Source organism: Bombina bombina, chromosome 3, assembly GCF_027579735.1.
Source record: "Bombina bombina isolate aBomBom1 chromosome 3, aBomBom1.pri, whole genome shotgun sequence".
NCBI classification, from domain to species: domain Eukaryota; kingdom Metazoa; phylum Chordata; class Amphibia; order Anura; family Bombinatoridae; genus Bombina; species Bombina bombina.
The window spans coordinates 79,998,859-80,014,520 of NC_069501.1; the positions used below are offsets into that span (position 1 = coordinate 79,998,859).

Genomic DNA, 15,662 nt, shown 5'->3' on the forward strand with positions numbered 1-15,662 from the left:
GATACAGTGTGTATTTACTGTAAATATTTCACATTCCAATGTTCTGCACATAGCAGAATGTTCTAAGTATTTGTAAAACATAATTTATGTAAGAACTAACCTGATAAATGTATTTCTTTCATAGTGGAAAGAGTCTGAGCTAGTGACGTATGGGCTATACCTTCCTACCTAGAGGGGGCAAAGTTTCCCAAACCTCAAAATACACCTCCCTCCTCACTCATACTTCAGTTTAATGTATAGCCAAGAAGTGATGTGTAAAAAGCATACAAAAAAGGGGAATTGGAAAAAATCATGTGCTTTATACAAAAAAATCAAAACCCACAAAAAATAGGGTGGATCTTATGGACTCTTGCCACTATGAAATAAATGAACATTAGGTAAGTTCTTACATAAATTGTTTTCTTTCATGTAAGTGGCAAGAGTCCATGAGCTAGTGACGTATGGGATATAATACCCAAGATGTCGAAGTCTGTGAGTCACTAGAGAGGGAGGGATAAAATAAAAATGGCTATTTTCGCTGAGAAATTAGATCCCAAAAAAACCTCAAATCAAAGACTTTAGAATCAAGCTGAGACAATTTCTACCAAAGGCTTCTTCTGAAGAAGCAAACGCATAAAAATGGTAAAATTTAGTAAAAGTATGCAAAGAAGACCAAGTTGCTGCTTTGCAAAGTTGATCAACTAAAGCTTCATTCTTAACCCCTTAATGACCGCAGCACTTTTCCATTTTCTGTCCGTTTGGGACCAAGGCTATTTTTACATTTTTGCGGTGTTTGTGTTTAGCTGTAATTTTCCTCTTACTCATTTACTGTACCCACACATATTATATACCGTTTTTCTCGCCATTAAATGGGCTTTCTAAAGATACCATTATTTTTATCATATCTTATAATTTACTCTAATTTTTTTTATAAAATATGAGGAAAAAATGGAAGAAAACACACTTTTTCTAACTTTGACCCCCAAAATCTGTTACACATCTACAACCACCAAAAAAATCCCATGCTAAATAGTTTCTAAATTTTGTTCTGAGTTTAGAAATACCCAATGTTTACATGTTCTTTGCTTTTTTTGCAAGTTATAGGTCCATAAATACAAGTAGCACTTTGCTATTTCCAAACCACTTTTTTTCAAAATGAGTGCTAGTTACATTGGGACACTGATATCTTTCAGGAATCCCTGAATATCCATTGACATGTATATATTTTTTTTTAGAAGATATCCCAAAGTATTGATCTAGGCCCATTTTGGTATATTTCATGCCACCATTTCACCGCCAAATGCGATCAAATAAAAAAAATTGTTCACTTTTTCACAAATTTTTTCACAAACTTTAGGTTTCTCACTGAAATTATTTACAAACAACTTGTGCAATTATGGCATAAATGGTTGTAAATTCTTCTCTGGGATCCCCTTTGTTCATAAATAGCAGACATATATGGCTTTGGTGTTGCTTTTTGGTAATTAGAAGGCTGCTAAATGCCACTGCGCACCACACGTGTTTTATGCCCAGCAGTGAAGGGGTTAATTCGGGAGCATGTAGGGAGCTTGTATGGTTAATTTTAGCTTTAGTGTAGTGTAGTAGACAACCCCAAGTATTGATCTAGGCCCATTTTGGTATATTTCATGCCACCATTTCACCACCATATGCGATCAAATTTAAAAAAAACGTTAAATTTTTCAAAATTTTAGGTTTCTCACTGAAATTATTTACAAACAGCTTATGCAATTATGGCACAAATGGTTGTAAATGCTTTTCTGGGATCCCCTTTGTTCAGAAATAGCAGACATATATGACTTCGGCGTTGCTTTTTGGTAATTAGAAGGCCGCTAAATGCTGCTGCGCATCACACGTATATTATGGCTAGCAGTGAAGGGGTTAATTAGGTAGTTTGTAGGGAGCTTGCAGGGTTAATTTTAGCTTTAGTGTAGAGATCAGCCTCCCACCTGACACATCAGACCCCCTGATCCCTCCCAAACAGCTCCCTTCCCTCCCCCACCCCACAATTGTCCCCGCCATCTTAAGTACTGGCAGAAACTCTGCCAGTACTAAAATAAAAGGTTTTTTTAATTTGTTCTTTTTTTTTTTTTAGCATATTTACATATGCTACTTTGTAGAATCCCCCCTTAGCCCCCAACCTCCCTGATCCACCCCCAAAACAGCTCTCTTACCCTCCCCCTCTGCATTATTGGGGGCCATCTTGGGTACTGGCAGCTGTCTGCCAGTACCCAGTTTCAAGAAAAAAACGTGTTTTTTTAAAACAAAAATATAAATTCTGCAGTGTAGATTCACCCCCCCTAACAGACAAACCCCAACACCTTAATTGATTTATAATTAAAAAAACTTTTATTCCCTTTTGTATGCTTTTTTTTTTTACTTTATTCTGTAGTGTAGCGGTTCCCACCCGCTCCCTCCCCGTGCACGCGCCCGCCCCCGCCCTTCCGTGCACGCGCGCGCGCCAGTGCGCGCCCCCGACCGCCCACGCCCACGATCCCGCCCCTCCTGCAAGTCGCCAAGGCCATCGATGGCCACCACCCCGCCTCCCACCAGCCTCCCACCCACCAACGCCGGTAAGCCAACAATCTCCGGTGCAGAGAGGGCCACAGAGTGGCTCTCTCTGCACCGGATGGCTTAAAAATGTTATTGCAGGATGCCTCGATATCGAGGCATCACTGCAATAACCGGAAAGCAGCTGGAAGCGAGCAGGATCGCTTCCAGCTGCTTTCCAGACTGAGGACGTGCAGGGTACGTTCTCAGGCATTAACTGCCTTTTTTCTGAGGACGTACCCTGCACGTCCTCAGTCATTAAGGGGTTAAAAACCCAAGAAGTGGCAATTGATCTAGTAGAATGAGCTGTAATTCTCTGAGGCGGAGACTACCCTGCCTCCAAATAAGCTTTGTTAATCAAAAGTTTCAACCAAGATGCCTAAGAAATGGCAGAGGCTTTTTGACCTTTCCTAGAGCCAGGAAATATAACAGACTAGAAGTCTTTCTGAAATCTTAAGTAGCCTCAACATAATATTTCAAAGCTTTTACCACATTCAAAGAATGCAAAGACCCTACAAGAGTATTCTTAAAATTAGGACACAAAGAAGGAACAACAATTTCCTTATTGATGATGTTACAATTCACAACTTTAGGCAAAAAAATGTAAATCAAGTCTGCAAAACAGCTTTATCTTGATGAAAAATCAGATAAAGACACTTACAAGAGAGAGCAGACAATACAGAAACTCTTCAAGCTGAAGAGATTGCCAAAAGAAATAACACTTTCCAAGAGAGTAATTGAATGTCCAGAGAATACATAGACTCAAAAGGAGGATCCGAAAAATCGTAATAGAGACTCCAAGGAGAAGAAATAGATTTAAAAACAGGTTTTATATGAATCAAAGCCACAGTAAATATCAGGAAGTTTAGCAATCTTTCTATGAAATAAGACAGAGCAGAAATTTGTCCTTTCAATGTATTTGCAGACAAGACGTTAATCCAAACCATCCTGAAGAAACTGAAAAATCCTAGGAATTCTAAAAGAATGCCAAGAATAATCATGAGTTGAACATCATGAAATATAGGTTTTCCAAACCCAAAAATAAAATCTCCTAGAAACAGACTTATGAGCCTGTATCATAGTGCTAATAACTGAGTCAGAGAAACATCTATGACTAAACACTTAAGCATTCAATTTCCAAACCTTCAAATTTAGAAATTTGAGATCCTATGGAAAAAATGGCCCCTGAAACAGAAGGTCTGGCCTTAAAGGAAGTGGCCCAGGCTGGCAACTGAACATCCTGACAAGGTCCGCATACCAAAACCTGAGAGACCAAGCTGGAGCTATCAGAAACACATACAAATTGTTCCATTATTATCTTGAAGATCACCCTTGGAAAAAGAACCAGATGCGGAAAAAATTTAAGCAGGTTGGTAAAAAAACAAAGAACTGCTAGAGTATCCACTATCTCCGCCTGAGGATCCTTGCACTTGGAAAGGAATCTGGAAAACTTCTTGTTTAGACGAGAGACCATCAGATCTATTTCTGGAAGACCCCACATCTGTACAAGAAGAAAAAACCCCCCATCTGGATGCAAAGCACTCCCCCAGATGTAAAGTCTGACGGCTGTGATAATCCCCTTCCCAATTGTCTACAATTGAGATATGACTCTCAGAAATTAGACAAGAATTGGATTCCGTCTAAGAAAGTATCAGAGATACTTCCTCCATAACTGAAGGACTGCAAGTCCCTCCTTGATGATTAACAAATGCCACTGTTGTGATATTGTCTGTTTAAAAAAACAAATGTAAAAGTTGTCTCTTCAAAAGAAGCCACGCCTGAAGAGCCCTGAAAATAGCATGGAGTTCTAAAATATTGATTGGTAACCTCGCCTCCAGTGGTTTCCAAACCCCTAGTGTAAACTTTTGATCAGGGCCATTTGGGTAGTTTCTGTTGTCATTATGATTTAAAAAGAGTAAACACAGTTGATTGATAATAAATGGCTTCAGCCAAACACTAACCATGAGTGAAAGAAAAGTTTTTGTGTTGTTATTCATATTCTCTGAAAAATGGCCAAGAAATCATAGATTCTGCCAGGGTATGTAAACTTATGAGTAGAGCTGCAACAACTAATCGTCATAATCGATTATGAAAATAGTTGTCAACGAATCTCATAATAGATTAATCGATTAGTTGGTTTGCAATTAGTTGGTCTGTGCACAACACCAGCTGCTTCACTCCAATGAACTCCTGCACATGGTATTGTGTTTTATGGTTATGTCCTTAGCCTAAAGGATGTCTACAGACGTCTACTTTTCACTTTTTCAGGACAGTATACGCTTACAACTAACCCTGGCTTATGTACAACCCAGATATAATAGGAGTCATCATTTGGATTGTTTTTATTAAATCTGGTGATTTGGAACTATGCTTTGCATGATATAGTGCCAAGCTTGTTAATTACACCTAGCCCCTAGATCAGAGCTTTCCAAACTTTTTATGTTGGCGACACACTTTTTAGACGTACATAATTTCGCGACACAGTAATTCAGTTGTACTGGCAAACAGGAGGTTAAACTAACTTGTTTTAAGAGATACAGACACATACATAAATGATATAATAACCAAATGTATTTACAAGTAACAGTATGTAAGTGTGCAAGAATTAAAAAAAGTTTAATAACACCAACGGCTACTTACAATTTTAATGGGTTGTATGAGGTTGATGGGATGAACACAATTTCAGAATATTTGGTGGAATATTAGATAAAGACACTTGCATTTCATTATCAAGCATTTTTAAGCTTCCCCTTTCTATCCATATATCAAGAGCAGGAGCAGCAATGCACTACTGGGAGCTAGTTGCAAAAAAAAAACCTCTGACTTCAGCTCAGCGTTTAAGCTGCCGCCCTCAGAGCTCGGTGAGTCCGATTGACTACTGCCCGCGCTGCAAACACACTGCTGTCCCACTCACTGACTGCATATGCAGTCACGAGCCGATTGAGGAGACTACACATGCAGTCACGAGCCAATGGGAATAGTTTCAGTTCCCACTGAGCTGCGTCAATAGGTTAAGATGATCTGTGACCCCCTAGGTATCAATCACGTGTCAACCATGTGATATGCGAGGCAGGCAGGCGGAAAGTCAGAAAAAAAAAAAAAAAATACATTTAAACAAATTTGTGCTGAAGCAGGGACACACCTACACACTGCTGCCGACACACTAGTGTGTCCCGACACACAGTTTGGAAAGCACTGCCCTAGATTGATGGGAGTTATTTAAATTGATGTGCACTATTATCTGTTTGTACAATTATTAGCGTATTGCTTGCTATTGCTGATTATATGCACTGTATAAATAAATGTGTAAGGCTTTGTCCTGTTATTGATATACAGGTAGCCCTCAGTTTACGCCGGGATTAGGTTCCAGAAGGAATGGTTGTAAATCGAAACCGTTGTAAATTGAAACCCAGTTTATAATGTAAGTCAATGGGAAGTGAGGGAGTTAGGTTCCAGGCCCCTCTCAAAATTGTCATAAGTAACACCTAATACATTATTTTTAAAGCTTTAAAATGAAGACTTGAAATGCTAAACAGCATTATAAACCTAATAAAATAATCACACAACACAGAATATATAATTAAACCAAGTTAAATGAATAACAACATTTGCTAAACAGCATTATAAACCTAATAAAATAATCACACAACACAGACTTCACTTGCATTTTTCTGCAAACAGTTATTTCTATGCATTCCAATCTGGACTGATTTATAGACAGGAAGATCGTGTTCCTTTGAAATCTGCTCGATAGCTCAGGTCTGGTTAAACTGATTAATTTCAGCTTGCTTGGCTTTGCTGCAACACAAGCAGACAGCTCCATCTACTGGCTATTTTAATAAATGCACTGCTTCTCAATGCTTTTCAATAGCAGTCACATGACTGGAAAAAAAGGTTGTTATTCTGAAACGGTGTAAATTGAACCGTTGTAAAACGAGGGCCACCTGTACAGTCCTTGGCGCTTCTGATTTAGTTTTTTATTGTTTTTTTATATTTTTAATAAATTGTTATAATATGTACCAGATTCAACCTTTATAAGTATATATTCGTTATTTTTAGAGCGGACTAGATATTTCCCCTAACCTTATAGCTGGTTATTTACCATTGCATATAGATATTCAAGATATTTTTATGTTAGAATGAAGTCAAGGGTTACTTTGAGAGGCCCCTTGCCAAGGTAGAAAACACTTAGCATTGGTGAAGAGCTAACAAAGATAAATATCCCACTTTGGTGAAATTGGCAAAACCCTACTTATACACCTCAACAGCCTTTTCTCTGCTGCAGGAAATATAGCTGCAAACAGAGAGCCAGCCTTAGCCAGAAGCATGTGGACATGTTGAGATTTTTGCATTTCAATGCAAAGTTTCTGAAAGAGTGAATAACAGAATGTTATTAACAGTGATAGTCTAACTCTTTCTAGTTCTACCTCTTTTCAAACAGTTTGTGGTTTTCTTTTGTTTAATTATAAAACTCTGCTCTGCTGCTTAAAAATTGAAGAAACTGTTGTGTTAATGTAAAGTTTTAGTCTGAAGTTTATATTTGTAACACTCATTATGTGGATTTTATTTAAAACATAGAAAACTTTTATTGATTCTCTTTTTATCCGATTAGTCGATTAATCGAAAAAATAATCGGGCCGATTAATCGATTAGGAAAATAATAGTTAGTTGCAGCCTTACTTATGAGCACAACTGTATGTATGTATCTCTATGTTAAAAGCCCTTCACAGCCTTTTTATTCCTCTAACACCTGATTTAAATTTAAAAAAAATAAAAATATTAGCGATTATGAGTGTAACATTACTTTAAAATGTATTTGTGATGTGTTTTGTGCAGCTTTTTTGTCTCGCGTAACGGTTAACCAGAAGTCTGAGGTTGCGATATCCAGGCGAGCGTTACATTTAATTGCGTTTAAGGGAACACGTTTACTTTCAACTACTAAGTAATACCACACTATCTCCATCGCCTGCAAAGAGCCTCAATTAAATACCTTTTCATTTTGTGCGCAACAGCTTGTCACTCTGAACCCAGCATGCTCTAGTGCCATTCCATTGAAGGACATGCCTGCTGATCGTCTGCCCTTGCTCATGGCAGTGCATCTAATAATGAGAACCATTAGATCTTACAAGTATTATTATTATTATTATTATTACATTCATGTTTGTTTGTTTGTAGAGGTTGGTTCTTATCTGAAGCAGATCATATTAACCCATGCTTCGCTATTTCAGTAACCGAATGTATGATGCATCCTCTCAGCCTGGTATGTCTGAGGATCTAAAGAAACTTCATGAGGATATGAACATTGAGAAATCAAAACAGGTTGATTTCTTTCTTCTCCTTGATAATCTATTGGCTCAAGAGGTAAGTTGTGAACTTCTCATCAGTGATCATTATTCTTATCATGGGGTTGTTTAGATTCCTATAAGCCACAGTATAGGCACTTGGATTTATATGCACTTTTCTTAGGTTTAGTCAGAGCAGAACCATGTTGAACTATTTCTTAGTGGAGCTGGAGCAAAGTGTGCATTCTTAGGAAGGGTCAAGCTTGTCTAGAAAGTGGGCCAACTGTGTAATCCTCATACCAGACCCAAGCCATACAGGAAGGGCAGAACTCTGCACACTTTTAGGACCTATAGTGAGGTACATCCTGTATAGAAGAGGAGAGCTTATTTATAGAATGTGCCAGATATCAAAACCTATACCGTAGCCCAATTTATGAGGGAAAGGTATGTGGTATAGCTCTGATCCAGGAAAACTCTGTGGAACAGAAATGAATCTGAGGGATCCAGAGGAGTAGACATATAAGATACATATAATTATGCAGTTCTCGTGCCTAAAATAAAGTGGACTGCACTATGTATTCAAGCTGAAAGAAAGCTTTCTAGTAGTAAGAAGCATTGAAAAAGGTCTGTGGATAGTTTCCTTCTCCATACACAGGGGGCGAGATGAGGGTTTAGAGGTAGGGTTTACGTGCTAGATCTTCTTTTTTTTTTGCCTTTCTGAAGGTGGTAGTTTTAAACTAACCAAATTGTCAAAAATCCTCCCCACAGTCACATTTTTTTAAAAGGGACATTAAACACTAAATACATTTATAAGCATATTATAGAGGTTATGCCCCGTCCCTACCATGTTGGACACTTTATTTTACTGCATTTCAATTGCGATGCATTTGCACCTGGGCAGCAACTCTTCAGATACCTGCACTGAAATAATAAAAAGACAATGATTTAACAAATTTATTTTTTCTCTTATTTTCCGGCCCCATGTATCATGTGATAGACATCAGCCAATCACAGACTAGTATACGTATACCCTGTGAGCTTGTGCACATGCTCAGTAGGATCTTGTTCCCCAGAAAGTGTGAATATAAAAAAAAAATGGAAGTAAATTGGAAAGTGTCTTAAAACTGCATGCTAAAACAATCTAAACTGAAAAGATAATGAAGAAATACAGGGCTCCTGCATGTACTTAGTGTGTTACCGAATGGTATTTTGTTATGGTAGAAGACCGTAGGTCCATTCATCTCAAAAGGAAGTAGTGCAAACAATTAGACTTGTTGCAATATGCAAGATTAAGAGAAAATTAAAAAGGTACCAAGTAGAAGAAGCTGCTAGCAAGTAGTCACAACAGAAAGTCTCGTGGTGGGGGGGCACAAAAAATGCTATAATTAAGTAGTCAGATTTGCAGGATTATATTCTATTATAATTTGTATATTTGGGCACATTTTACAAATGATTTTTTCTATTTTCCTCTATCACTACATGTAGGCTGTAAAATATTTCTGTATGTTTTCTTTTTCATATATAGGTTCATGGTTTCCCTTGCTCTCTAAAGAATAAAACTCAACTTCAGAAGAGCGAACGAAGAGCAATTGATGTTGTGTCCTATCTAATGGGCCCCAGTAACAGGTGATTAAAGGACCATGTAATAAAGTAGAACTGCATTATCATTACATCTTTAATAAAAAGACCATGGAATGAGAATTACTCAATTTATTATTTGAATTTAAAATGAGCAGTAGACTTTTTTTTTTTTCTTCTGACAAATGTAAAAATTTGCATCCATTTCCTACCCCGTATCATGTGACAGCCATCTGCCAATCGCAGACTGTGCATGTAAAAAGCGCACAGTTTAACCTTTTAATGCCGTTGAATTCCGTCACAATGGCACTGGGCTTTAAAGCCGTTATGACGGAATACAACGTCATTGCAAACGACTGTCCTGAAGCCTACTAGGCTTGCAGGATTTGATCGCGGTCTGGAGGGCGTTCCTAGCGTCTTAGGGACGCCCCCCAGACACGATTCCATAATAGAAATCTTGCAAACTTTTTAGCCCGGTCATGAAAGGGTTAATAATGGAAGAAAACTGGAAAGTTTTTTTTTTTTTATTTTTTTTTTTAAATTGCTTGATCAGTCTGAATCATAATGTAATTTATATTTTAGTGTCCCTTTAACATTCTAGTTTTGGTACAATTATGTACCAAAAAGTCCCTCCCTGTTCTTCGAGGAACTAACCAATTAGAAGAAGAGCCAGTGTATGTATAGCCAGGTTGTGCACATGACTGGAGCTCTATTGATTTCATCTTTGGTTATCCTGTAAAGATGTTTTGTTCACGGTTAGCGGTTTAGTGACTATCACACATAATATGTTCATTTTAGTGTTAAGACCACATGTTTTCTGAAAGCTATAGATTGCATTCAAAAGCACCATACACTGTACTAGACCTATTTTCTTAAAACTACATTTAGTTTTCAGGTATTGCCATTTTCTCTGTTTGGTCAACATTCTAATATTATACTAAAGGTTATCTAACAGCCTAATCTCACAGGTAGATATCTGCATACTGTAAGCCTGTTAATAAAATATTGACTCTTTAACTACAATGATATAGTTAATAAAACATGCTTGCTTTTCTCTTTTAATATATCTTTGAATATAAACATATTCTACTACCTCCCTTTTGTGCAGGGGAGTCCTTCAGCTGAGTGTGGGGCCATTTCTGCACACACTTCAAAGGAACATGTTGGAGGTGATCAATTCTCCGGATACGCTGCCCAGGTACAGTAACCTTTTAATACTGTTATGCATAAGGCTGAAGGAACAGTTATCCTGGATAATTTGTGCATTTATTAAATGTTTATGAAAGAAAAGCATTTATAGTCAAATAAAAAAAAATAGTAAGTGTTAAACAAAATCGTAAGTCTTCAATGACTCTAACAAAGACTTGATAACTTCATATTTTCTCATTTTTGCTCACAAAGTAATTGACATTACAATGACAAACAAAGATCACAAATTAGAAATAGAATCTTATACAACATGCCATTTGAGATATTTAAACTTTTCTTTACACATTGACCCCAAATAATATGACATTGACAACAGGAGGTGGTTTATAGGTGGGAAAAAAGGATCTCTTTTGGATCTATAGGAGAAACATCAACCAAATAAAGGTACCAAAAACATAATTTATGCTTACCTGATTAATTTATTTCATGCTGGTAAGAGTCCATGATTTATTAATCCTGGGAATTACTTCCCTTCCCACTAGGAGGAGGCAAAGACTCCAAAACCTAAAGAGCTTAATTTAACTTAGATAGTCTAACGTATAGCCAAGCAAAAAAGGTAGGAAAATAAATAAAGAGCAAAAAATATAGGAGCCAGGGAAAAAAGATATGCTGCAATATAAATAACCATCACCAAAACATAGGGTGGGGTCTCGTGGACCACCATGAAAGAAATTAATTTATCTGGCAAGCATTAATTATGTTTTCTTTCATAAGGGTGGTAAGAGTCCACAATCCGTTACAGCTGGGAAACAATAACAAAGCTTTGGAGAGTCCACAAGTAATAAAAAGATGGGGTGGGATAAAAAATACATATTTTTTGCATAAGGAAACTAAATCCACAACCCATAAAAGAAAATACATTCTTTTTTTTTCCATGCACTTAAAAAACAACCAAGAAGCAAAATTATACACAATAGTCTGAAGGACCTTTCTACCAAAAGCAAAAAACATAAAAATGGTAAAATTTTGTGAAAGTATGCAAAGACGACCTAGTAGCTTCATTCTTAATAGCCCAAGAAGTAGCCACTGATCTAGTAGAATGAACAGTAATCCGATTTAGGAGGGGTCTGACCTGCCTTCAAGGAAGCTTCACAAATCAAAAGCTTTAACCAAGAAGCCATAGAAACAGCATATGGTTTCTGACCTCTCAAAGTTTGTCTGAAATCCTTAGTAACATTAACATAATACTTAAAGGCTCTAACCACATTCCAAATTGTAAAGAAGAGGCTCTGCTTAGGATTAGGACACAAAAAAGGGACATGCCATCAAGTTTAGAGATTACAGATCCTGATGGAAAAACAGACCTTTGCAAAGAAGATCTGGCCTTTAGAGGAAGAGGCCAGGGAGGGCAACTGGATATTTGGATCAGATCCGCATACCATACTCTACGAGACCAGGCTGGAGCAATGGGGATCACTGATGAATACTATTGCCTGATCTTGGAAGCTACTCTGGGCAGAAGTACCAGAGAAGGAAACGCATAGGCAAGCTGAAGGGACCATGGAGCTATCGGAATATCCACAAAGTCTGCCGTAGGATCCCTTAACCTTGGGAAGTTTGTTTAACCTAGAGGCCGTCTGATCTGTCACCGGGAGACCCCAAAGATTCACAATCTGAATGAATACATCCAGATGAAGAGACCATTTCCCTGGATGAAGGAACTGACTCCCAATTGATCACTCCTGGGATATGAACTGCGGAAATTGGCCTCTGTCCAATAGAGAAATCAAAAAACATTCCTCATGGCTAAGGGGGGGCTGCGAGTTCCTCCTTAATGGTTGATATAAGCCAATGCTGGGACATTATCCGACTGAAACCAGAGATAATATTCTCCCTTCAAAAAGAGCCAAGCTTGAAGAGCTCTGAAAATTGCACAAAGTTCTTGGTTGTTTATAGGCAACCTTGCCTCCCAAGGACCCCCAAACTCCCTGGGCTGTCAGAGACCCCCAAACAGTAACCCATCCTGAAAGGCTTGCATCTGTAGTGATCACAGACCAAGAAAGACAAGCAAAAGAAGACCCCTGCCGGGGATTTAGCCACTATACATCTAGAAAAATTCTCTGAGACAAGAGTATGATCCCTAAGGCAAACGGAATATCATCTGATGCTGTATTCATAAGACCTAGAACCTCCATACAAAGAGCAACAGTGGGAAAATGGAGAGACAGTCTGAAGATTTTGACAGTCTGAAACCAACTTCTTCCTTCTTTGATCTGTTAAATTCAGTCTCCATAAGACTTTCTCTATCTAAAATCCCAGAAAAGAAACCTTGTCTGAGAAACTAAAGGACTCTTCATGCGGACTTGGTAGCAGGAGTGGAATTTTTGGCCTGTTTAGGCCTGTTGCAATTGGAGCTTGGTTTCCGACCTGAGGAATATTGCTTAGCTATAGAGGAATCAGATTTTTGCTCCTTATTGTGATGAAAGGAACGAAAACTGTTAGAAGTCTTAAATTTACAATGGATTTGTTATCTTGGGCAAGAAAAACTCCCTTACCACCAGTAACAGTGGAAATAATGGAATCTAAATAAAAATGGTGCGTGTGTGTGTGTGTGTATATATGTATGTGTATGTGTATGTGTATGTATATATATATATATATATATATATATATATATATATATGTGTGTGTGTGTATATATATATATATATATATATATGTGTGTGTGTATATATATATATATATATATATATATATATACAGGGAGTGCAGAATTATTAGGCAAATGAGTATTTTGACCACATCATCCTCTTTATGCATGTTGTCTTACTCCAAGCTGTATAGGCTTGAAAGCCTACTACCAATTAAGCATATTAGGTGATGTGCATCTCTGTAATGAGAAGGGGTGTGGTCTAATGACATCAACACCCTATATCAGGTGTGCATAATTATTAGGCAACTTCCTTTCCTTTGGCAAAATGGGTCAAAAGAAGGACTTGACAGGCTCAGAAAAGTCAAAAATAGTGAGATATCTTGCAGAGGGATGCAGCACTCTTAAAATTGCAAAGCTTCTGAAGCGTGATCATCGAACAATCAAGCGTTTCATTCAAAATAGTCAACAGGGTCGCAAGAAGCGTGTGGAAAAACCAAGGCGCAAAATAACTGCCCATGAACTGAGAAAAGTCAAGCGTGCAGCTGCCAAGATGCCACTTGCCACCAGTTTGGCCATATTTCAGAGCTGCAACATCACTAGAGTGCCCAAAAGCACAAGGTGTGCAATACTCAGAGACATGGCCAAGGTAAGAAAGGCTGAAAGACGACCACCACTGAACAAGACACACAAGCTGAAACGTCAAGACTGGGCCAAGAAATATCTCAAGACTGATTTTTCTAAGGTTTTATGGACTGATGAAATGAGAGTGAGTCTTGATGGACCAGATGGATGGGCCCGTGGCTGGATTGGTAAAGGGCAGAGAGCTCCAGTCCGACTCAGACGCCAGCAAGGTGGAGGTGGAGTACTGGTTTGGGCTGGTATCATCAAAGATGAGCTTGTGGGGCCTTTTCGGGTTGAGGATGGAGTCAAGCTCAACTCCCAGTCCTACTGCCAGTTTCTGGAAGACACCTTCTTCAAGCAGTGGTACAGGAAGAAGTCTGCATCCTTCAAGGAAAACATGATTTTCATGCAGGACAATGCTCCATCACACGCGTCCAAGTACTCCACAGCGTGGCTGGCAAGAAAGGGTATAAAAGAAGAAAATCTAATGACATGGCCTCCTTGTTCACCTGATCTGAACCCCATTGAGAACCTGTGGTCCATCATCAAATGTGAGATTTACAAGGAGGGGAAACAGTACACCGCTCTGAACAGTGTCTGGGAGGCTGTGGTTGCTGCTGCACGCAATGTTGATGGTGAACAGATCAAAACACTGACAGAATCCATGGGTGGCAGGCTTTTGAGTGTCCTTGCAAAGAAAGGTGGCTATATTGGTCACTGATTTGTTTTTGTTTTGTTTTTGAATGTCAGAAATGTATATTTGTGAATGTTGAGATGTTATATTGGTTTCACTGGTAAAAATAAATAATTGAAATGGGTATATATTTGTTTTTTGTTAAGTTGCCTAATAATTATGCACAGTAATAGTTACCTGCACACACAGATATCCCCCTAAAATAGCTATAACTAAAAACAAACTAAAAACTACTTCCAAAAATATTCAGCTTTGATATTAATGAGTTTTTTGGGTTCATTGAGAACATGGTTGTTCAATAATAAAATGAATCCTCAAAAATACAACTTGCCTAATAATTCTGCACTGCCTGTGTATATATATATATATATATATATATATATATATATATATATATATATATATATATATATATATATATATATATAATTTATGTCATGTAATTGGCAAGAGTCCATGAGCTAGTGACGTATGGGATAAACAATCCCACCAGGAGGGGCAAAGTTTCCCAAACCTCAAAATGCCTATAAATACACCCCTCACCACACCCACAATTCAGTTTTACAAACTTTGCCTCCTATGGAGGTGGTGAAATAAGTTTGTGCTTGATTTTCTTCTGTGATGTGCGCTTCTCAGCATTTTGAAGCACGATTCTTCTGAGTACAGTGAATGTCAGAGGGATGTGAAAGTAGTATCACCTATTGAATCCTATGGTTTTCCTCGCAGGAAATCTTTTCATAGGTTCTGTTATCGGTAGAGATTCATCTCCTACTTCGCTTTTCAGATCAACGATATACTCTCATATTCCATTACCTCTACTGATAACTGTTTCAGTACTGGTTTGGCTATCTGCTATATGTGGATGGGTGTCTTTCGGTAAGTATGTTTATATTTCTTAAAGACACTCTAAGCTATGGTTTGGCACTTTATGTATTAATGTAAAGTTCTAAATATATGTATTGTACTTATATTTGCCATGAGTCAGGTTTATGTATATTTCGTTTTGCAGTTTCAAAATTAGGAAAAACATATTTAGGAAGTTATTTTTTCTTACCTGGGGTATAGTCTTTTCTTCAAAATTGACTGTTTTCATCAAATTTTTGCAGGCAAAATTTAGGCTTGCGAGGCCGCAAAATGC

General features: G+C 37.9%; 1 protein-coding gene across 2 annotated transcripts in view; it reads left to right on the plus strand.

The window, feature by feature from the left end:
* ACP6 (acid phosphatase 6, lysophosphatidic) overlaps positions 1-15,662 on the plus strand; it is a 108,957-nt gene that overhangs the window by 56,269 nt on the left and 37,026 nt on the right. For both annotated transcript variants that reach the window (XM_053705891.1, XM_053705892.1), the window contains exons 6-8: positions 7,776-7,908; positions 9,355-9,455; positions 10,516-10,605. In XM_053705891.1, the coding sequence (XP_053561866.1) occupies positions 7,776-7,908; positions 9,355-9,455; positions 10,516-10,605 (324 nt within the window). The remainder of the gene's footprint in view (positions 1-7,775; positions 7,909-9,354; positions 9,456-10,515; positions 10,606-15,662) is intronic.